Source organism: Oncorhynchus keta, chromosome 4, assembly GCF_023373465.1.
Source record: "Oncorhynchus keta strain PuntledgeMale-10-30-2019 chromosome 4, Oket_V2, whole genome shotgun sequence".
Classification (NCBI taxonomy): Eukaryota; Metazoa; Chordata; class Actinopteri; order Salmoniformes; family Salmonidae; genus Oncorhynchus; species Oncorhynchus keta.
Genome location: NC_068424.1, coordinates 22,815,230 through 22,840,050, shown reverse-complemented (window position 1 = coordinate 22,840,050; position 24,821 = coordinate 22,815,230). Strand labels below are relative to the sequence as shown.

Genomic DNA, 24,821 nt, shown 5'->3' with positions numbered 1-24,821 from the left:
CCCTTCCTAGGCCGTCATTGAAAATAAGAATGTGTTCTTAACTGACTTGCCTTGTTAAATAAAGGTTAAATAAAGGTGTAAAAAAATATATGTTTTTAAAATCGGCCAAATCGGTGTCCAAAAATACAGATTTCCGATTGTTATGAAAACTTGAAATCGGCCCTAATTAACCGGCCATTCTGATTAATCGGTCGACCTCTAGTCTGACATACGTTTTTGAGATCAAAGCGAGCCACGTGTGCACATTTGTTGATTTTCATTGCTAGTTAGTGAGTTATTTACCCAGTTATAAAAAATTTTAGGTCAGCAATGAAAATCCTAGAAAAGTCATGGTGTTGGCATCAACTGCGTACGTGCCAGTGTGCTGTTACCGGGGAGGGGGAGAGAGTTGATGAAACCAATGCTTCATACTCCGGTTGTAATACCATCTCTCAAAATTGGGTGTTGAGAAGTAATGTCACCATTTTAGCAAACTTTTGGGGTTATTGGGACAAGTGAGCTTGTTGGGACAAGTGACATTCGAAAGTGATAAATCGGTCCTAACTTGTTTGATGGACAAGTAGATAAAAAAAGTTAATGTCAAGCCCTGTTTAGCATTTGAGTTTGTTTTGAGTGTCTGTTGCCATTTGATTGCCTGTGTTGTGGTTATTATGTGATGACCCCACCGGGGGACTAATTATTTTATACCCATCTCTCGACTCTCTCTAAGGAACGAGCCTCTGTTTCTCAGAACCTCCCTCTCCTCTGTTTGTCTTCCTGCCTCCAATCATCCCTCCCTCCCTCTTTCCTATTGGTATACTTCTGAGGCAGAAGACAGCGAACGGTGTGTTTGTGTTGTCCAAAAAAGAGTTTTGGATTTTAGCGCTGGTTTGTCCCTAAAAGTTCAGCATTTTATTGTCTTGTCTTTCTCGGTTTGGATATTAAAAGTTAATCTTTCTACAGTATGTCTCTCTGGCTCTCTAAAAGCCACCGGTATCATGTGAGATTAGCCCTGTCCTCATATGATACAAGTTTCCTTCCCAACCTCCTCCACCACACACCTTCTGTCCTTACAAACCACAGACTGCTCCTCCACTCACTAGCCCCTCATTGAATTGGTAATTATGGGGATGCTCTTTCTCCACGAGCGGTATCATTTTTACCCCCCTTTTTCTTGTTTTTGTGTTCACGCTGTGAATGGATCAGACGTTTTCCACCTTAGTTTGGTCGTAAGGGATGAAATAAATCAATCTTTTCACTTTTCACGTGGTGCAACATGTGAATAATATATGATGGAAGACACTTGTGATCATCTAACCTGCTGCTACAGAGGGCACTTACATGAAATGTACTTTAATCTATCATGCAAATATACATGGAACTCAAAAGTGATGATAAGTTGGCTCTCTTGTCTTAAACAAAATCCCCTGTTGAAGACACTCTGCTTTGACAACACAGGTTTCTCCCTGGGCTGTCACGTGTCTCTCCTCCTCCTAACCCTCTGTTCTTCACTCTTATTTTCATTCGTGGAAAACAGGAGTTCTTCGAACATGCCAAGCAGCTCTGGGACGATGAAGGCGTGAAGGCGTGCTTCGAGCGCTCCAACGAGTACCAGCTCATCGACTGTGCACAGTAGTGAGTAACCCCCCCCCCATCCCTTATGCCCTCCCTTTATCCCATCTCATCCTTCTTTCTCCATCCATCCCTCGTTGCCTCTTTCATCCTCCATCCCAATCATTTTCCCCCCGTCCTCATCCTATCTCCCCTCTCTCTTGTCCCTGTGGACTCCCCATCTCTCCACTGACATTGCATGTAAACTATTACTATTTTATCAACCAGGAAATGGAGAAGCGATTTCTACATAGTGCAACTTCAATTAAGCCTGTCCGGTTGTGTTACGGGTGAGAATATCCATTATGTGTGTGTGTGTGCATGAGTGTTACTCAAGAATCCTCTTTAATGAAAGCTGGGTCCTTACAGATGTAGTTAACTTAATTTGAGCTAGTTTTCTTCAGCAGGAAAATAATCCTGCACCAACAGGAAATGTGGATTATAATTGATGGATCTTTTTGTAGGAGTTGATACATATTTAGTAAGGGAAAGTTCTCAACGTTGATCCAATTAAGATCATACAGCTGTAGAAGAGTTCTGTGGTTTCTATCCACTCACAGCCCTGGTTGTTTTCTCAGCCAATGACGTGTCTCCATTGACTCTCATGTGTCCTGGACCCTCACTGCATTTTGATTTGGCCTTTTAGACCTCACATAAGCACCCAAGTCCTCAGAGGTACTCCTTAGAGATTTAATGGAGATCGATGTTTTAGGCATTTGTGTGTGTGTGTGTTTGAGCGCGTGTGTGTATGCAGTACCAGTCAAATGTTTGGACACACTTACTCATTTCAGGGTTTTTCTTTATTTGACTATTTTCTACATTGTAGAATAAGACATCAAAACTATGAAATAACACATATGGAATCATGTAGTAAACAAATCAAAATAGATTTTATTTGAGATTCTTCAAAGTAGCCACCCTTTGCCTTGATGACAGCTTTGCACACTCTTGGCATTCTCTCAACCAGCTTCATGTAGTCACCTGGAATACATTTCAATTAACAGGTTAACAGGTAACAATTAACAGGTAAGTTAATTTGTGGGATTTATTTCCTTCTCAATATTTTTGATCCAATCAGGTGTGTTGTGAGAAGATGGCCCTATTCGGTAAAAGACCAAGTCCATATTATGACAAAAACAGTTCAAATAAGTCAAGAGAAACAACAGTCCATCATTACTTTGACTGACCTTCATGTCTTAATCTGGAACATTTCAAGAACTTTGAAAGTTTACAAGTGCAGTCACATAAACCATCAAGCGCTATGATGAACCTGGTTCTCATGAGGACCGCCACAGGAAAGGAAGACCCAGAGTAACCTCTGCTGCAGAAGATACGTTCATTAGAGTTACCAGCCTCAGAAATTGCAGCCCAAATAAATGTTCCACAGAGTTGAAGTAGCAGACACATCACAACATCAACTGTTCAGAGGAGACTGCATGAATCCGGCCTCATGGTCGAATTGCTGCAAAGAAACCACTACAGCATTCTACAGCGATATGCCATCCCATCTGGTTTGCGCTTAGTGTGACTAGCATTTGTTTTTCAACAGGACAATGCCCCAACACACACGGCCATGCTGTGTAAGGGCTATTTGACCAAGAATGAGAGTGATGGAGTGCTGCATCAGATGACCTGGCCTTCACAACCACCCGACCTCAACCCAATTGGGATGGTTTGGGATGAGTTGGACTGCAGAGTGAAGGAAAAGCAGCCAACAAGTGCTCAGCATATGTGGGAAGTCCTTCAAGACTGTTGGAAAAGCATTCTATGTGAAACTGGTTGAGAGAATGCCAAGAGTGTGCAAAGCTATCGTCAAGGCAAAGGGTGGCTACTTTTGAATAATGAAAATATAAAATATATTTTGATTGAACATTATTTTGGTTACTACATGATTCCATATGAGTTATTTCATAGTTTTGATGTCTTCACTATTATTCTACAATGTGGAAAATATTAACAATAAAGAAACCCTTGAATGAGTAGGTGTGTTCAAACATTTGACTGGTACTATATGTGTATACACTTTTTTGTGTGCACTTTGCAGAACACGACCCCTTATTTGGTCTTTATTTGACCCTCATTAATAACAATACCATTTCCATAGGCGATGGTACAGCCCATTATGCAACATACATAATATGCAACATGCATGTTGGTGTCGATGATGTGCTTGAATGAGAAGCACTCCTTTGGTTAGGAAAAGCGCTACGGAGGCCACTTGGCTTACCGCAGTCTCGTCTCTGTTTGTGCTCCCCTCTTTGCTGTGAAGCAGTGTATTCTACCCCTGGCAAATACTGTGACTGTGAAATACAAACAAGTTGTCCTCCTTCTAATCTCCAGTCATTCTGTACATGGCAGCGGGTTGTGTCGAGTGGAGTGAAATATGTGACGTCAGACCCCCTTGTTGTTCCTCTCCCAGGAAGTCACCCATTATGCTGAGGCTTACTGAAGGCAGACACACACCCATCTGAGTGTTTGCTCTGGCTGAGTGTGTGTGTGAGTGTCTGTGTGTCTGTGTGTGCGCACGCACATATCGCTCAATGCCATGACGCACAGTAGCTCCACTGTATCCATGTTCAACTGCTCACCGGCTATCTCGTTTCCATTGACACCCATTGGGCTAGGAGGAGGAAACTGCCATCTGTGAGGGCCCATAACTGATGGTTAGCGCTAAGTTAGCACAAGCTGGCATTTCAACTTCCTGTTCCTGTCCATTTAGCCGTAGCTAGCATGATAGCGTGTTCTAGTCCGCTCACTTTGTTTAGCTTTAAAGGTAGATTTAGCAATATCACATCATTATAGTCAAATCTGACAAGACTGCCACTATTGGCTGTTTTAAAATCTGTTGTCGATGACTGTAAGCAAGAAGTCGCCCTTCTGTTATGATTATGTCATATTGCTGAGTCTTTAAGTTGTGATCGACCAGTGGTAGCTGGTTCAGAACACATATTTATCTAGTCAGCCAGCATAGCCTACCCTCTTCTCTGTGCTGCATTTAGCCTGTGTAGTATCCAGGATGGCTCCATGGTGCTATTCTTAAGTCCTCCAATGACCTATGTAAAGCAATGGAAAATGCTCAGTAGTCAGTGTCCAGTAGCACCTGCTTTTCAACTTAGCTTTTTCAGTTAGCCGCTGCTATCTCTCAATCCCAATTTAAACTCTAAATGATTATGGGCAGATAGACAAGTCGGCAGATCCAAGTGCTTGTGTCAAAGAGGAGGCCCATATTGACATTCCACAATCCTATAAGCCAATCAATACCGACGGTACATTGTACATTTAGACTGTACATAGTGCATCTAGGGTTTTTTTGGGAGGTGGGGGAGATCCGTTTTCTGTTTCATTTAAATTGATTTCAATGTTCTGTTTTGTTGTACAGTTTGAAGCCGTTGGGCCGTGCATTGATGCATCGTTGTGTGCCTTTGAAAGCCCATAAATGTCATGGAATGGCTAGTTTGTTTCATTCCACTTTGTTTATCCATTGGAGTGTTGTCAGGAGATTGACTCAACTTGTTGGGAAGTGTCTTGTTTAGTAACAATCACGTAATTACTTTACTTCCTACTATATCAATCCCAGAAAACGGTCAGTTTGTAGGCGTATCACACTCCATTGAAACTACAGTGACCTAAATGCCATGTACAAACGACCAAGCAACTGATATAGGGGGGCAGTCCAACATTTTGACTACTTGCCAACAACTATACAAAAGATTCATCTATTTTTCTAGTTTTCTATGTAATTTGTTAGCATACTGTACCGTAGCTTGAAGGCTAGCATCTAGACACACTGTCGTTTGTGTACCATTGAGTTTATCCATTAGCTTGCTGTATATTTCAGTAACTGATATCATACCAGCACAAGTACACAGAGGGTCCTCTTACTCTCTGGTAATGTTAGCTTCAGGCTAGTCGATTACTTTATCCTAATATACAAAACTGAGATTTAAGCTCGTCGAAATGGACCCCGTCTGTGACTTCAGGTTTGAATTTGCATAAAAACAACCGAGCACAATAGTTAATGTAAGACAAAGAAATAAGAATTGGCATATGCAGAATTATTAAGACTTTTGTGCTTTATGACACATTGAATTCCTGACGCTCACTGAACTTAACTTTTTGTTTTATGCTTTCAACTTTTACTGTGCTCTTTTACTTTTAATTGTAGACATCTTGCATATTCGCACTGTTAATTAGTGGTGGCAACTATGTACATTCTATGCATGGACTTGGTGGGGTGGCCCTGAGCGCTGTGTTGCATAACTGGACTTGCTTATGGACTATTGCTGATCTATGGATTGGTGTGAGAGAAGTCTCCATGATAATGTGAAAATGTCATGTGTGTCTGAACCTTGTTTTTCCTAAATAAAAACATAATTTCCACAACAACATGTATACAAATATACACATAGCAACCGTATGGTGTACTCTCAAAGCTACACAGCAACTCTCCTCAAGTATGTCACTGATGCTCAAGTAGCCATGTATTTAATAGCTACCATCGCCACAATAGCAACAGCATCGCCACCTCAAAAACTTTAGCGTTAGCACGATAAATGTTAGCGTTAGCCTAGCACGCTAAAGCTGTCTGCGCTAGCTGCATATCCTGGTTTGTGTGCTCAGTGGGCAGTAGCAAGCAGAGGACACTGTTGATGTTGCAGTCTGATAAGGCCTTAATATAGTCCTGTGGGAGCACAATAGGAATCCTGTTCTGACTGGCCTGTTCTGTTCCTAGCTGGGGAGAGCATTGTGCATACACAAACGCTCGCTCACGCACGCTCTCGCTCGCTGTCTCTTTCTTTTTGTCCTCTCTCGCTTTCTTTTTGTCCTCTCTCGCTTTCTTTCTGTCCTCTCTCGCTTTCTTTCTGTCCTCTCTCGCTTTCTTTCTGTCCTCTCGCTGTCGCTCGCTCTGTCGCTCGCTCTCCCGGCTAGCCTGGTTAATCTAGTTTGTTTTTCCTTGCCTAAACCAGGTTGGTATAAGGCCTTTAGTTGAGTTAAGGTTTATGTCTCAGCTGTATTTCACCCTTAATTCTGGTAATCCAGGGAGTTTGGTATGAACTTTGGCTAAACACGTATAGCCTACATTGTACAAAAGAAAAATATCAAAACACAGTCTTGAGATTTCAACTTCAGATCAAATATTTAATTTGTTGAAGTGGGTGCGATTGCTTGTTTTCTCAATGAACTCAGGAATATCAGGTTTCCTATGCAAATATTTGCCGTACAAGGCAGGGCCGGAATAGTCCCAGTAAGTCCCAGACTTTAAATAGACGTATTTTACAGACGTTGAAGTTGGGTTCAATTTCAGTTCTGAATTAAACGTATTTTCCCTATTTTTATTTTTTTTAAATATTTTTGAATTTTTTAAATACACATTTTACAGTACGTTGAAAAGGCATCTCAGATGTTAAAAAATACGTATTTCCCGGACAATTTTGGTTTTGAATGAAAGTTGAAAATAAGTAATTTATAGACGTCTATGATTGGACCAAATCAAGGCTGGTCTAGACCGGACAAAATCTGAACCAAACATAAACGGAACAAAAACAAATATCAGTGGATGTGGATATCAAGGCCGGTCCTGAGCTGCACCAAAACAATATGTCAAAGGCATCAGCCCGTGCTTACTGAGGTGTAACCTACAGTGTTGCCTGAAATTGAATTTTAGGAATGCCCATATATCTACTGTATGTGGTAAGCCTACAGGTTGTAAAACACCAAAAAACGACTTCTCGGCTCGTGCCTATCACGTCGGACCGCAATATCATTTTATGAATGCCCATCCATGTGGTAGGCCCACCGTTTTTAAAACTGGCAATTGAATTGACTTTATTAATCCTGATTCCTTTGACTCATCAATTTGGCTAAATAAGCTCTGAATATCATCTACCTAACTTTATCAGGAGTTATCGCGAGCACATTTGCAATGTGTTTACACAGCTGGAAATGCAAGAGTATTTTCTTTTTCACTATGATCAGCTTGTCAAAAAATTTACAGATACAAACTTAAAACCACTGATCATGACAATGAGGTGAAACGTCTGGCCAAAAGTTGATTGTCCATTCAACTTTGACCTGTCCTGTTTTTAGGATATGTTTGTTAACATGACAGCACATTTTTTTTATTTGATTGAGCGCCATTTAAGTTTAGGCTATTTGATCAGAGAAACCTGCATGATGTAAAAAGCGTAATTCATACAATGTATCTCCAGCCTGTAGGCTACAGAAAAGGTTGCATACTCTTTCTACCATATCCTAGATCTGCTACATGATTTATGTTTATCATTTTTGGCGGAATGTTGGCGCAGCGTTGCAGTGCTAGAGGCGTCACTACAGACCCTGGTTAGATTCCAGGCTGTATCACAACCGGCCGTGATTGGGAGTCCCATAGGGTGGCGCGCAATTGGCCCAGTGTCGCCCGGGTTAGGGTTTGGCCGGGGGTAGGCTGTCATTGTAAATAAGAATGTATTCTTAACTGACTTGCCTAGTTAAATAAAAAATAAAAAGATTAATCTCTCCAACAGCACCCTGGAAGGACGCACTGGGAATAGACAAGCTAAATCATTTCCCCCCCTTGTCTTTGACAAAGTGGGCACAGCTTATCAAAGGGTGGCATCAGTGCTCACCTAAAAAGCCCACATGCCACTGGTTGAGAGAAATTGTCATTGGCAGAATTTTGTGAGGTTTTATGTGTTGTTTGAGGTGCATCTTGGTCAGTTTAGCCCAGAAAATGTGTCAATCTGCCACCATAGACGGCCACCTAATCCTGCCTAATGAGCTTGCCAGCCGTGATACAAGGGCTCCCTGGCATGTGCAATGCAGCCCAATTACTCAGTACAGTTGAATTCAATCACACTATGTCATTGTTCTACCATACTGTTCATGTGGTTCTGCCGTTGCACTGGACTTCTTCCAGATTATACAAAGAGGTGGCACTCACACAAGTGTGTAGCCTACACACCGGAGGTGTGAAATGCCAGGATAGTGGGTTCGATTCCTGGGACCACCCATACGCAAGAAGTGTATGTACACATGACTGTAAGTCACTTTAGATAAAAGCATCTGCAAAATGGCAGACTGCCTTACTTGTTTTAAAGACCATTGAGTTGCAGTTGTTATTTTTCATTCTCATTGGACCATGGTGCTTGCAACAGCTGGGTGGTACGGACTCCTGCATATTCCACATACTGGATATACAGTTAAATACATCAAAATGACCATGATAATACTGTTCATGACAAACTGTTCCCACCCCTCTTGTTGGTGGAGAGAATTTAGCAATTCTATTCATTTTGCCATGTCTAATGTGTATTAATATGAAATTTGAGTAACAAAAACAATTATATGGATTTAATATTTGTCCAATTATTGGGTATGTGCTCAACTCATAAGCATCAGAAATTGTCCTTATTTAGCATATCAAGATCCTGATATGGACCTCAGTCAAGAGCCTATGCATTGTATGTGCTGAGAAAATATACTGTGTCGGCTGAGCGTCAGTGTCATTCCTCATATAGGCCTATCTGGACATGTTCTCGATCTAGGATATCTAATGAGTCAATATCCAGCCATACCATGTATGATATCTAGACGGAATCCAAAAATGATTTGTGAATAATAAATATGGATTTTATTTGACAAATTATTGAGTATGTGCTGAAAACTCAGAAATGATCCTTATTTTCAGCATATCGAAAATCCCATCAAGATCCGGATATGGACCTCAGCCAAGAGAAGCATATCTGAAATCAAAATAGCTTCATATCTTGAATGTGCTGAGAAAACACATATGTGATGTATACAGTCAGTTTTTGTCAACATGAAGAGAGAAAATAGGATGTCACATATCTCAGGATATGGAATGAGTCAATATCCGGCCATAGTAAATGTCCATGTGTAATATTCTGAGTAATCCCAATATCATACAGTGCCTTCAGAAAGTATTCATACCCCTTGACTTATTTACAGCCAGAATTCAAAATGGATTAAATTTATGTTTTGTTGACATCTACACACAATACCCCATATTGACAGTGAAAACATGTTTTTAGACATTTTTGCAACTGTGTTTTAATATAAATACAGAAATATTTCATTTACTTAAGTATTCACATCCCTGAGTCAATACATGTTAGAATCACCAGCAGCAGCAATTTCAGCTGTGTCTTTCTGGGTAAATCTGTAAGAGCTTTTTTGCACACCTGGATTGCACAGTATTTGCACAATATTATTTTAAAAATTGGTTGTTGAGTGTTGCTAGACAGCCATTTTTTTTTAGGTCTTACCATAGCTTTTCAAGCAGATTTTGAGTCAAACTGTAACTCGCCTACTCAGGAACATTCACTGTCTTCTTGGTAAACAACTCCAGTGTAGATTTGGCCTTGTGTTTTAGGTTATTGTCCTGCTGAAAGGTGACTTAATCTCCCAGTGTCAGGTGGAAAGCAAACTGAACAAGGTTTTCTTTTTTTATCCTTAACACCCAGTCCTTAACGATTACAAGCATACACATAACATGATGCAGCCACCACTATGCTTGAAAATATGTAGAGTGGTACTCTGTAATATGTTTGGTGCAAATCCAATACAACACTTTTGCTTTGCCATGTTGTTTGCAGTATTACGTTAGTGCCTTGTAGCAAACAGGATGCATGTTTTGGAATATTTTTATGTACAAGCTTCCTTTTCACTCTGTCAATTCTTTAGTAATGTGGAGTAACTACAATGTTGTTGATCCATCCTGAGTTTAATTGCTGTGATTGGAGAAAACTATGTAATTTGTTTTAAAGTTACCATTGGCCTCAGGATGAAATCCCTGAGCGGTTTCCTTCCTCTCCGGCAACTGAGTTAGGAAGGACACCTGTATCTTTGTAATGACTGGGTGTATTGACACACCATCCAAAGTGTAATTAATAACTTCACCATGCTCAAAGGGATATTCAATGCCAGGTTTTTTTTTCTTTTTCCCATCTACCAATAGGTGCCTTTTCTTTACAAGGCATTGGAAAACCTCCCTGGTGTTTTTAGTTGAATCTGTGTTTGAAATTCACTGCTTGATCTTACAGATAATTGTATGTGTGAGGTACAGAGATGAGTTAGTCATTTAAAAATCCTGTTGAACACTTTTATTGCACACAGAGTCCATGTGACTTGTTAAGCACATTTTTTTACTCCTGAACTTATTTAGGCTTGCCATATAAAAAGTATAGTTGAATACTTATTGACTCAATACATTTTAAGCTTTTAAATTAGTTAAACTTTTGAAAAACATCACTTTGAAATTATGGGCTATTGTGTTTAGGTCAGTGACATAAAAATCTCAATTAAAACATTTAGAATGTAACAATTTCGAAAGGCACAGTACATGTATAAGACACATCAGGATTCATAATTTGTAAGGATATGGTGCAAATCCACAAAACTCTAAATATGCATTTGGAAATGGTCTGTATTTTCTAGAATATCAAAAACATGTCATGTAAAGATATCCCCTGATATGGATCCTTTTTTCACAAGTGAATGCTTACTGTATCAACTTATGACATCCTATGACAGTTTAGTAGAGTTTAGGACTACAGACGTTACTCCGGCACGATACAAGCTACAGGTGTAAGACCTTAATTTGACCAATATTGTCACAGAAAAATAATCCTGCAGCAACAGGATTTTAACATTTTAGTTCATAATGTTGCTTGATCAGTGGTTAGGATATTAGCTGGCCAAAAATTAGGCTACATGAAAAGTGCAATACTGTTAGTGTGGGTTTTCAGTGATTTTTCAGTGATTTTATGTTAATCACGATGCTCATCTGCATTTCCTGCATTGCAGGACAATTCTCAGCAACAAAAGTGATCAAATTAAGATCCTACACCTGTTGTTTGGTTGATTTGGTACTTTGACACATCTGTGGTGTGTGATTGGTTGTGCTTAGCAGCAGAGGAACATATCACCATAAGGACAGAATAGGGGCTCGATTCAATAAGATCAGCTTTAGCCAACATCCGCATAGCGCTGGTTTTGGAGGTGTCTGATGAGGAACTGAGTTAGAGCTGAGAAATCCAAAAGTGGCTCCCGGCATTATACCTAAAGCGGAAATTGCCATTGGCTGTACGCAGTCGCATTAACAGAAATCCCATGCAGCGTTCTTTACAAGTTTGAAAACTGGAATGTGAGATGTAATCTATACCTTGATTAGGATGATAGAAATTCTCATTGTTTTGTTGAATTAATATTACATTTGAGCATAATTATGTCTACAATATATAGCCTACACTTTCTCGTTCTGAACTTCTAACAAAAGTGGGACGGGTGTGGCTGTGACAATGATCAGGAGTAGCTGCTCTCTGATTTGTCGGCTCCAACACCAACACAGCCACAACATCTGCTATGCGGGTGTCTGCTATCGCCGGTGAAAGCTTGATCTGATTGAATCTAGGCCTAGGTAATGCCTCCTGTTTCAAAGCAGCTATGTAAAATGAGGTCAAGTAGAGCACCTCCCTATAGCGCTAGCTAGCACAAGGTACAGAGGCACAGGCAGCAGGGTGTCTGCATCTAGAGTGTGTTTGTGTATGTGTTTCTGTGTCAGTCTGTATGTGTGCGTGCACCAGGCCCCAGCCCACGAGTACAGAGAGAAGACTGGAGAGAGTGAAAAAGAGGGAGATCTTAAGGAAGGAAGAGAAGGGCTGAGCAGCAGGGCTGCATTTTAGGCCCCAGCCAGCGCCTGTGGACTTCTGTACAATGCTCCTGTCCTCCCTCATCCCCTTCTCCCCTCTTCTCCACGGGGTCTCTCCTCCCCCTTCCTCAGAGCTTATGTAAACGAGCCGTGGAGCCGGGGCAAACTGGAGCTATTTTTAGCCACTCGGTGCTGCCGAGCACAAACTGGCTACAGGGTCACATGGCTGCATGGCCAAATCAAAGGGAGAAACCCACCAATAGGCTCTAAACAAAGGAAGGTCAGCCACAGAAGGAGAGAGGGAGAGAGAGGAGGGAGGGACTATGGCACCGAGGTGGTCTGCACACATACTAGATAGTATTCCTTGGTGTTTGGCAGATTAACAGACACAAAGATTGTACTACTTACACATATGAGGTGGTCTGCAGTGCACACACTAGCATAAACACACACACACCTACACTCAGACTGAGAGACGTGCACATACACAAAGCTTGGCTTGTGCACTCACACAGTCCTGCCAAACACTCCAACCCTACGGTTCACAGAACCTTCTTCTGTTCACGGGCAGAAGGCCTTGAGAGGATCTCATTGTGACACCGTCTCTGATTATAGCAGCACAGGCACATGCACATTTGTGATGGTCTTGAAGAGGGATCGGTAGGCCTTTTGAGGTGTGTGTGTGCTCAGTCTGTTCATCCTTGTGTGAAGCCTCATCAGTGATAGGGAGCCCCCAGTGCCTTCCACCCCCTCCTCTGTCATTCAGGAGTGCGACAAGGTGTGTGTGTGAAGGAGACGTGAAAGCTAGCTGTTTTAGGAAAGTGGAGGGGATGGCCCCACACAGGCTACATACACAGAGCATTTGCTATAGTCATATAGCACAGGCAAACACACACACACACACACCTACTGCATGATCAGCAGACATGCTGCGCTTTAGGATTATATACTATATATTTGACTCTGGTTTGACTAATGTGTATGGCAACTTCTGTATATAGGCCCCAAATGGCAACTATACTATATAGCTTCTTTTCACTCCGTCAATTATTTAGTAATGTAGTGTAACTACAATGTTGTTGATCCATCCTCAGTTTTCTCCAATCCTAGCAATTAAACTATGTAATTGTTTTAAAGTCACTATTGGCCTCATGGTGAAATCCCTGAGCGTTTTCCTCCCTCTCCGGCAACCGAGGGACACCTGTATCTTTGTAGTGACTCGGTGTATTGATACACCATCCAAAGTGTAATTAATAACTTCAAAGGGGTATTCAATGTCAGGTTTTTAAATGTTTTATTTTACCCATCTACCAATAGGTGCCCTGCAAGGTATTGGAAAACCTCCCTGTTTTTTGGGTTGTATCTGTGTTTGAAATTCACTGCTGGTAATTCATCTAAAATGGAGGATAGAGTAGGCCCGTCCTTCTTCTCTACCACTTGGTCCTCGTCAGTTCATTCCTTCTCTAGTTTACCTTCATCATTCCCTACATATCTTTTGGTCATTGTTTGTCCATGTGCAGATGTTTGTAGCCAGATAAAATCTGAAGACCGTGTGTGATGTACACTGTGATTCTTTGGCTAGTTTATGACTTCTCTCCCCAGTCAGCTAGGCCCAGCTGTTATGGCTTCTTTTCTCATATTGTTGGACTGAATTTTGACATGCTTGCATTCCTCCCGAGGTGGAGTAGGAGAGTGTGGTGCAGGGCAAGAGATGTGTGTGTGTACTCGTGAGTGTGTCTTTGTTTACATTTTATTCTGATCTAGGCTCTTGTAGACGTGTGGGTTTGTTTGTGATTGTTTCATTGCCTATGGTTGTGTGTGAGTGAGCGCAAGCCAGCTAAGGAAGAGGAGGAGCGCTCTCTATCGACCCAGCTGACAGAGGTTGCCATGGCAACCCAGCTGCAGCTCAGAGCAGGCACAGTCAGTCACTAAAGGAGGTGCTCTGGCTTCACCCATCTCAGTCAGAGGGTGTGCCACCCAGTGGCCACTAGAGGAATAACACAAACAGAGCCTAGCCGTCTGCTGGGTTCGGTCAGTTAAGAGTCAAGAAGCTGGCCCTGTTCCTTTTGGATAAATCAAACATCCTATCACGGCTCTGCTTCTATTTCCGTCCCTGTTTTATTTATGGAAGTTAGTGATTGGACCAACTGTAGAGATACAGACCTCTCTCTCCTTCTCTCTCGCTTTTTCTGTCTCTCCATGAGCAGTTTCTCAAAAGTGTGTCTATAAATCTAGGCATTTGTGTGTATGTGTGTCAAACTGGTGGGGCCTGCGCAGTGTATGTGCTGAGCTGTACTTCCCTAAATAGAATGTTTTATAACATTAATATGCAGTGCACAAATTATCCTTTAAACTACTACTACTTTTTATTTTACAAATTTTTTTTTGGGGGGGTAGTCAGCTTTAAAATTGCAGATAAATTGTAGTTTCTATTAATGTAATTGTCTGTATTTCCAATCCCCTATATAATTTTTTATATTTTTCTTATTTAAAAAAAATGTTTTCTTTCTTTATTATTTTCCCCTCCTTCAGCTACCCTCAACCCCTCCCATCTATCTCTGAAAACCATCCAGAGTTGATTTCTATTTGCCATATCTTTTCAAATGTTCTGTGATGTTTGACAAAAGTTCTAAACCTTTCTATTCTCATAGTTTCTACAGATTGTAAATGAAAGATGACCATTTTTACAAAGAGTATTATTATATTAGTGATCAAATGAATATGGTCACCAGCTGTGGTATTTGCAGAGTTAGCATTAGGTCATTGTTGTGTTGCATCCTCCATATACATAACATTCTATTGGTTAGAATTATTTTTTATAATTGAAATTGAAAAACATATTTATGTATCGGTTTATAAACCATGGGCGATGGAATCGGCACATCGCAAAGTTCTTTCAAACTATTTAGCTTGTATGGCGTAGCTGTCACTTTCCTGGTCTTTATGTGGAACTGGTATGCTTTTTTATTTATCTCAACTAAAACATTTCACCAATTTTAGTCTTTAATGCAGGGCTGACAAGTTCACTAGCTTCTTCTACTTTCCTCCTCCATTTTTAGCTGAATGCCATGACAACTCCAACAGTCTTATTTATGATATAATTGACAAAGATTTTTACAGTAACAAAAATCATATCTAAAAAATAATGTTTGATAAAAAAAATGATTGGTATATTTGAGTGTAACCATAATTGTTGCAGTGTTTGTTTAGTCTTTTCTGGTGGATTAAACTGAAATTGCAATCAGCTTTTCTATGGCTTTAAAAAAAAAGCTATATTTTGGAGATTATTTAATTGTCAAATTAAGTTAGAGGTTGTAATCTGAATGAAGGGAAAGAGGCTATTTTTTTATCCTTAGGTGAGCCATTCTTACTAATCTGCTGGAGAACCAGTTCGGATTAACTTTTGCATGACTGAAGCTTTTAGTTAGAGGTTTAATGCTTTAATATTTAATCATTTTGGCCCTCCAAATTCATATGCATTATATAAATAGGTCGTTTTAATTTTGTCAGGTTTGCCGTTTCAAATAAAATGGGATATTTTTTTAGTCATATAATTTTAAAAAGTTGTTCCATGTAGGCAGGGCCATAAGTAAATGAGTAAACTGGGATATGACTAAATAATTAATAAGGGCGATTTTTCCACAAATATACAGATTTACCTTTCCATGGTAGCAAGATCTACTACTACTACTACTACTACTACTACTACTAGTTAGATGGTTTTCTCCATCAATTGTCCCATTAACAATTTCCCTAGCATAGAGCTACTTATCGTAATGAACAATATCAGCAAAATGCCTGTGATAAGTGATGGTCCGTGTCAGAAATGTTCAGTTTATCGTCCCAGCTCTAGTGTGTGTATGTGTGTGTTTATATGCCCGCTCGGGGCTTGTATAATCTGTCTTTTTCGGAGCGGATCCATTCCCAGGGATATTTTTAGCCCCAGCTCCCCTGCAGCTGGGTGGGTGTGTGTGTGTGTCTCTGTCTGTGTGGTATCTGTTCGGATGCAAAATGGCCCCGTCTTTCCTCGTATAAACTCTCTCTATTGCCAGGGAGAACGAGAGCGCCTATCATAGCTTCTAGTAACACTAAGACTCCTAACATCAATCTTGTCAACTAAATCTTCATGTTCTTCCCTCATTTCCCCCCTAGACATCAATGGCAACCTATTTCCTATATAGTGCACTACTTTTGACCAGAGCCCATATAGGTCAAAGATAGTGCACACTTTATGAAAATAGGGTCTATAATTTCAGACTAGCATTCATTTGGACCAGAGCTGGGCTTTGGTGAAAAGTAGTACACTATAGGGTTAGGGTTTAATTTCAGACACAGACCTGGATGGAGATAGAGTTCGTCATGTTAAACGACTGCTGCTACCAGGAATATAGGAGTTGTGTAAATGTCTGTCGTTTTCTGGCAGAGCCAGCGATAAGCAGGCCAGACTCACACACATAAACACCCAGCAGCTATTCAGACATGTAACACTAGAACCAGACAGAGCTATTTTAGTGTACTGCTCTGGTGTGTAACTGAGAATGTGTGTGTGGGGGGGGGGCTCAGTTGGTAGAGCATGGTGCTTGCAACGCCAGGGTTGTGGGTTCTATTCCCATGGGGGACCAGTATGCAAAAAGTATGAAAATGTATGAACTCACTACTCTAAGTTGCTGTGAATAATAGCATCTACTAAATGACAAAGTACAAATGTAACATTTCAGCATCCTAGTGTTCCTAGTGTGAAATGGGTTCAAACTCCTCAAGCTTACATATTTGCCTTTATACTATAACTTCTGGCATAAAATACAGCCATTTTCTTCAATTGATTAATAGAAGTAGAAAATACTACAGTATAGGCCGTCCAGATCCATTGGAAAAAGATCTCTATTTCTTTGCCTGTTATTTGGAACTGTCAGGCTCTGAGAAAGACATTCCCTGTACGTTGTGTTGTTTTGGTGACTGACCAGATTTTCACATCAGCCACTCAAAATGTGGAAACTATTGATTCCATCTTTCCATTCAACCAATTAATAGCATCAGTCCAGTAGATCTAGGCTATGGACAAGTCTGAGTCAAAAAAGCAGGGCAGCATTGGTCTGTTTGTGGATTAACAGGTCAACCTAGCGGAGTGTTGGTAGCAGGGGATGATGGGGGGCGGGTCACTTACAGTCATGGATAATTCATTATGAAACTTGGCTGTGTTGCTGTAGCGTTTACAGGCCCAAACTCCAGAGGAGGGCACTTTTTTTTTTTTTTTTTTGTGTAAACAATCTGGCACTTGTATCAGAGGTTTGTTAACACTTTATTAACTATGGTACTTGCTAAATAATTATATTGGTAACTGCCTTGTACCAAATGATGCCGACAGGTGCTAGTTTGAATAATTCCAATATAAACCAAAACGGTTATTGTCTTTTTATATCATATGCTGTACATTCTGAATCTCAGTAACTAACTGGTTCTTTCTTTACAGTAAAATAAAGGTTTTAGTGGATCCAACTGTCTGTGAACAGTGACTGGTTAAATAACTTTATAATATACCCGATTGGCTCTTTTCTAGGTACTTAGAGATGAGGACTGAGTCAGTTGGACTTCCCTAAGGCTCATAGTGTGATCATTGTCATCACACAAAGACCTACATATCAGGCTGCTTCCTAGAATACAATAGAACAGAACGGAACGGAATAGAACAGAACAGAATAGGGATTTGTAGTGTGGTATCTGCTGGTTTAGACTGGTGACAGTGCTGGTGATATCACCATGCTGTTCAGTGGTTACAGGCTGCCCTGTGTGTGTGTCTTTTCCCCCCCCGTCTCTTCTACCGCGGGGACACACACTCACACACACCCAGGGAACATACAGCTCATGCACAGTGCACACCAGAGCGAGAGGCTCTCGACTAGCTCTGGCAGGAACTAATTGCGGTCTTATGTAATGGGACAGGAAAAGGGGGACATAAATAGGCGGGGGATGTACTCTGATGCCCTCTGCTGGGGAAGGATGGTGCAGTGCTGGGATCACCCCTACAAGTAGTATTCTAGTCCGTTGTCATAGGGATTTAGCTATGTACTGAGGTGAAACATTCAAAAGGCTATAGATAGAAATACAGTGGATAGATTGGGCTCCATTCTATATCTTACAATATAGTTCTGCTCTACTCTATGTGATGACATATATTCTGGATATGATTGTTCTATGCTAGTGCCTGCATTAGTTCCTTTTCTTAGTTTAAATGTGTAGAGTCAGATCTTAAGCTATATCTACTGTAATGACAGTGATATTTACTGTTCTTAAGATCCAGTCCAGTGTCATATTATGATGTTTTGTGTTTTGCAGCTTCTTGGACAGAATTGAGTCGGTGAGGTCGAATGACTACACACCAACAGATCAGGTAAGATTACTTTTCAACGCTCTAGAGCATAGCTAAAAATGTAGTGATAAAATGACATGCCAAATGTTACCAACCATAGCTGTAACTGTATTGCTTAATCAATAAGCACTGTGTAGGAAAACATCATACACTTTTAGTCTCTCCGTCTCTCGCTCTCTCTACCTCTCTTTTCTACTCATTCCTTTAGTGCATATCTTCATCTCTATGCTCCTCTTGTTTTAAACCCCAGGACTTGCTTCGCTGCCGAGTTTTGACTTCAGGGATTTTCGAAACCAGATTTCAAGTCGACAAAGTGAACTTTCAGTAAGTGTCCCCTTCATTGTGATGTTATGGTGCCCATTGTTGTCTGTTTTATTCACTGTATAAACAGTGTACTGTAAATGGCCATTGTGGTTTCATATTATATTGGAAATGTCCCCACCTTTTGGTCACTTAGGGTTGTTTTTCATTTCAGTTTTTTATGAACCGGCTCGTATTCCGTAACAAAGAGAGAGACAACGCAGAGATAAAGAAGTAACAAAAATATATTTTAAAAAGTAAACTATATACAAATAACATTTTTTTTGTGTGTAGTGTAAGTGAGTGGATGACTGCATAGATAATGAGGGGTGTTGAGAGGTGCCAAAACAAATGAACACAAAGAAGCTCCAAAATACCAAAAACAACAGCGCGTCTGCATGGAGAGGGTCTCCTCAATGTATGGGGGGAAAGGTGTATTCATCCCCGGGACAGACCCTAGCCCAGGTAAACGCTACCCAACTGCCCCAGCCCACCTCAGCCTCCCCAGAACTCAGCAACCTTTGCTCACAGGAAGCAACCTTTTAAAAGGAAAGAAAAAAATGAAGACAGCAGGGAACAGAAGAGAGGCACAACAGGACAACACAAAATAAACAGTGGCCGGTCACGTGGACGACTGGCATACACACTCGGGGACAACGCGTATGAGAACGCATGTCCACCGATCAATAGGAACAGAGCGCACGAGAGTGTGTCAGCAACGACATGTGCCGCACATCCAGATGGAATGCCTGTAAAAACAAACACCATCTCATTATCCTCAGGTTAGCACACATCATAGACCTCAAGAAGGTGAGAGGGTTATGGTCAATGTAGACCGCAATAGGTACTACACCCATCCCGACCTACACCTCGAATTGTCGTAGCGCCTATATGAGTGCTAGCGATTGTTTTTCCGACACAGAGAAGTTGAACTGATAACAATTAAACTTCTTGGAAACTTAACTAACAGGCACCTCAACACCAGACATATCTGCTTGCACCTGCCCCCATGTGACTTGCATCCACCTGAAAGGTAAATGACAAATCCACACGAGGAGCAGCCAGCACCGGAGTTGAGGTAAGTAACCTCTTTACATCTTCAAAAGCCTGTTGACAGAGAGGAGACCTGATGTAAACCGCCATAGCTTTCAGAAAATCTTTCAGGGGAGTGACTACGGTAGAGAAGTTCCTACAAAATCTATGGTAATAACCTATCATTCCCAAGAAACGCATCAGTTCCTTTTTAGTGGTTGGCGGTGGAAAAGTATCAGTAGCTACCACCAAACAGGACACACTTCACCCTGCCCAACCACCTTACCAAGGTACAAACTCTCATTTTGCCAGATTTGAGGGAATCCGCAGCTAGGCGGTCGAACAAGGCTTGAATACAGGCCAGATGCTCCTCCCAAATATCTGCATAAACCACTACATCGTCCAGATAAACAGCTCACCCGACGAGACCGAAGACAACCCTATTCATAAGGCGCTGAAAAGTGGCAGGTGCGTTACGCAGGCCGAAACTCATAACCAAATAGGTGTACAGACCTGAAGGTGTAACAAAGGCAGAGCTTTCCCAAGCCCTATGCATCAGTGGCACCAGCCAATAGCCCTTTGATACGTCAAACTTTCTCACAAACCTCGCTGCTCCGACCTGATCAACGCAGTCCTCCATCCGAGGAAGAGGAAATGAATCTGGCTTTGTGACACTGTTTACCTTACGGTAGTCTGTACAAAATCTGTTTGTCCCATCCGGTTTACTGACCAAGATACAGGGAGAAAGCCCAGCTGGAGAAAGAAGGCTCTGCAATTTCATTCTCCAGCATGTACCCGATCTCAGCATCCAGATAACGCCGTTTCTCTGAAGAAACTATAGAACCGCTGACGGATGGGGTCAGCATCCCCAACATCAATATCGTGTTCTATTACGTTTGTACATGTTGGTGTATCAGAAAACAAAACTGGAAAACTCAGACTGACCAACTCGTCTCGCCTATCAGCAGGTAGATGAGCAAGAAGGCTTTCCAAAACATCCAGTGACTCTGTATCTTTCTGTATCTACCCTGCAGTACACAATAGTCAGGACCAAGGACATCCTCCTCACCATGCACGGACATAGCATGACAGAAAGGACCCAGCAATGTGACAGTACTGGCCAAAATAACAGGTTTTACCGTCCTCTGCAAACTCCCACTCTTCGTCCCCAGAGGAACGTGTGTAGTAGGGTTTTAGCAGATTGACATGACACAGATGGTGCTTTTTTTCCCTCCGTTCCCGGAGTGGCAACTAGATAGTTTTGCTCAGTTTACTGGCGCACAACTGTATATGGACCTTAAACTTGGCTTGAAAAGGAGAACCAACAATTGGCAGCAGAGCAAGAACCTGGTCACTTTAGTCCAGGTGACGAGGCTCAGCTCCCCGATCAAATATTCCTTTCATCCTCCCCTGTGAAGATGATAGCTTCTCTTTGGCCATCTCACCAGCGGCATACAGGCGGCGCCGGAAATCACACTCATAGGATAACAGGACTGAGGTGGCTTAGGAGACTTCCATTCATCCTGGAGCACTGCTAGAAGCCCACGTACACTATGTCCGAACACTAGGTCCTTTGGACTGAAACCTGTGCACTCCTGTGAAACCTCCCTGGTGGCTAACTGTAACCATGGCAACCCCTCCTCCCAATCCTTATCCATCTCCGTACAATAAGCTCTCAACAAAGACGTGTTTAATGGAAACGTTCCAGGCACTAAACAAATTAGAACCTTGGTCACTCTGAATAAACTTATGGATTCCAAACAGCGAAAAACTGAGTCAAAGCTTTTAGCATGGAATTAGTTGTGATAGACCGGATAGGCAACAGGAAACCTAGTGGTCTGACATATCACAGTGAACAGGTAACTACTACGTTAGAGCGAGGCAGAGGGCCAACACAGTCAACAATTAGCTACTCAAAAGGCTGGCTGACTACGGGAATAGGAAACCGCAGTACCGGCTTAATAGCTTGAGTAGGTTTACCCGTTAATTGACAGGTTTTGATGAACGCAGAAACATCCCTCTTTAAACTAGGCCAAAAGAAATGTCTCAGTATGCGATTGTAGGTTTTCCTCACACCCAGATGACCAGCAACATCCTCGTGGAAAGTTTTCAGCACCAACTCACACATCTTAACTGGTACAACAACCAACAAGCCTCCCCCACAAAACTACTGAGGTACCCACTTTCTCATCAGGACATCATCTTGGAGGAAATGGCCATGGGCGACATCTCCAAACTGTTCCACAAGCACAATTTGGTCACGCAACTCTTCTAATGTGGGGTCAGACCGTTGCTCCTTGATTAGGTTACCATTTTGTCTAACGTATGCACACTAAATAGGAAAGCAGTATCTGCTCTAGAACACCACGACACAGGAACTCAACATACTGCCAAGTGGTTTACTGTAGTGGTTAACTTTACCCACAGGAGCTCTGTTTCCATCATCACTCCATGTAGAAAACTAGTCTAATCAACTGTATTGCAAGGTCTTTATTGAGAAATCCCTATACTATAAGTCACCTACAGTGCATTCGGAGAGTATTCAGACCCTTGACTTTTTCCACCTTTTGTTACGTTACAGCCTTATTCTAAAATGGACTAAATTAAATGTTTTCCTCATCAATCTACACACAATACCCCATAATGGCAAAGCGAAAACAAGTCTCTCTCGAAAAAAAAATTGAATGTATTAAAAACAGAAACCTTATTTACATAAATAGTCAGACCCTCTGCTATGAGACTCGAAATTGAGCTCAGGTACATCCTGTTTCCACTGATTGTCCTTGAGGTGTTTCTACAACTTGATTGGAGTCCACCTGTGGTAAATTCAATTGATTGGACATGGTGCACACATGTCTATGTAAAGTCCCACAGTTGACAGTGCATTTCAGAGCAAAAACCAACCCATGAGGTCGAAGGAATTCTCCGTAGAGCTCCGAGACAGGATTGTGTTGAGGCACAGATCTGGGGAAGGGTACCAAAACATTTCTGCAGCATTGAAGGTCCCCAAGAACAGATGCCTCATCATTCTTAAATGGAAGATGTTTGGAACCACCAAGACTCTTCCTAGAGCTGGCCACCCGGCCAAACTGAGAAATCGAGGGAGAAGGGCCTTGGTCAGGGAGGTGACCAAGAACCCAATGGTCACTGACAGAGTTTTTCTGTGGAGATGGGAGAACCTTCCAGAAGGACAACCATCTCTGCAGCACTGCACAAAACAAGCCTTTATGGTAGAGTGGCCAGACGGTAGCCACTCCTCAGTAAAAGGCACATGACATCCCACTTGGAGTTTGCCAAAAGGCATCTAAAGACTCTCAGGCCATGAGAAACAAGATTGTCTGGTCTGATGAAACCAAGATTGAACTTTTTAGCCTGAATGCCAAGTGTCACGTCTGGAGGAAACCTGGCACCATCCCTACGGCGAGGCATGGTGGTGTCAGCATAATGCTGTGGGGATGTTTTTCAGAGGCAGGGACTGGGAGACTAATCAGGATCAGGTACAGAGTACAGAGTGATCAGGATTTTTGTTTTAAACTGCTCCAGAGCGCTCAGGAGCTCAGACAGGTGCAAAGGTTCACCTTCCAACAGGGCGACGACCCTAAGCACACAGCCAAGACAACGCTGGAGTGGCTTTGTGACAATTCTCTGAATGTCCTTGAGTGATCCAGCCAGAGTCCGGACCTGAACCCGATCAAACATCTCTGGAGAGACTTGAAAATAGCTGTGCAGTGACTCTCACCATTCTACCTGACTGAGCGCGAGAGGAACTGCAGAGTAGAATGGGAGACACTCACCAAATACAGGTGTGTCAAGCTTGTATCATCTTACCCATGAAGGCTCAATGCTGTAAATGAGCTAAAATGTCAACAAAAAAATTGCTTTGTCTTTATGGGGTATTATGTGCAGATTGATGAGAAATGTTTTTTCAGCAATTTTAGAATAAGGCTGTAGCGTAACAAAAGTTGGAAAAAGTCAAGGGATCTGAATACTTTCTGAAAGCACTATATTCAAGTCCAATCAAGTCTAATTGTATTGGTCACATACACATTGTGTGAGCAGATGTTAATGCGAGTGTAGCGAAATGCTTGTGCTTCTAGTTCCGACAATGCAGTAATATCTAACAAATTCACAACAACGACCTTATATACACACACATGTAAAGGGATGAATAAGAATATGTACAGTTGAAGTCTGAAGTTTACTTACACCTTAGCCAAATACATTTAAACTCAGTTTTTCACAATTCCTGACATTTAATCCTAGTAAAAATTCCCTGTCTTAGGTCAGTCAGGATCACCACTTTATTTTATGAATAATAGTAGAGAGAATGATTTATTTCAGCTTTCATTTCTTTCATCACATTCCCAGTGGGTCAGAAGTTTACATACACTCGATTAGTATTTGGTAGCATTGCCTTTTTAAAATTGTTTAACTTGGGTCAAACATTTACCCACAATAAGTTGGTTAAATTTTAGCCCATTTCTCCTGACAGAGCTGGTGTAACTGAGTCAGGTCTGTAGGCCTCCTTGCTCGCACACGCTTTTTCAGTTCTGCCCACACATTTTCTATAGGATTGAGATCAAGGCTTTGTGATGGCCACTCCAATACCTTGATTTTGTTGTCCTTAAGCAATTTTGCCACAACTTTAGAAGTATGCTTGGGGCGATTGTCCATTTGGAAGACCTATTTGCGACCAAGCTTTAACTTCCTGACTGATGTCTTGAGATGTTACTTCAATATATCCACATTTTTTCCTTCCTCATGATTCTGCCATCCGCGTGCTTCACGGTTGGGATGGGGTTATTCGGCTTGCAAGCATCCCCCTTTTTCCTCCAAACGTAACGATGGTCATTATGGCCAAACAGT

The 24,821-nt window shown here is 41.6% G+C and overlaps 1 protein-coding gene across 2 annotated transcripts in view; it reads left to right on the top strand.

The window, feature by feature from the left end:
- gnal (guanine nucleotide binding protein (G protein), alpha activating activity polypeptide, olfactory type) overlaps positions 1-24,821 on the top strand; it is a 65,381-nt gene that overhangs the window by 32,765 nt on the left and 7,795 nt on the right. For both annotated transcript variants that reach the window (XM_035756408.2, XM_035756415.2), the window contains exons 5-7: positions 1,517-1,614; positions 18,590-18,644; positions 18,874-18,947. In XM_035756408.2, coding sequence (XP_035612301.1) covers positions 1,517-1,614; positions 18,590-18,644; positions 18,874-18,947 — 227 coding nt within the window. The remainder of the gene's footprint in view (positions 1-1,516; positions 1,615-18,589; positions 18,645-18,873; positions 18,948-24,821) is intronic.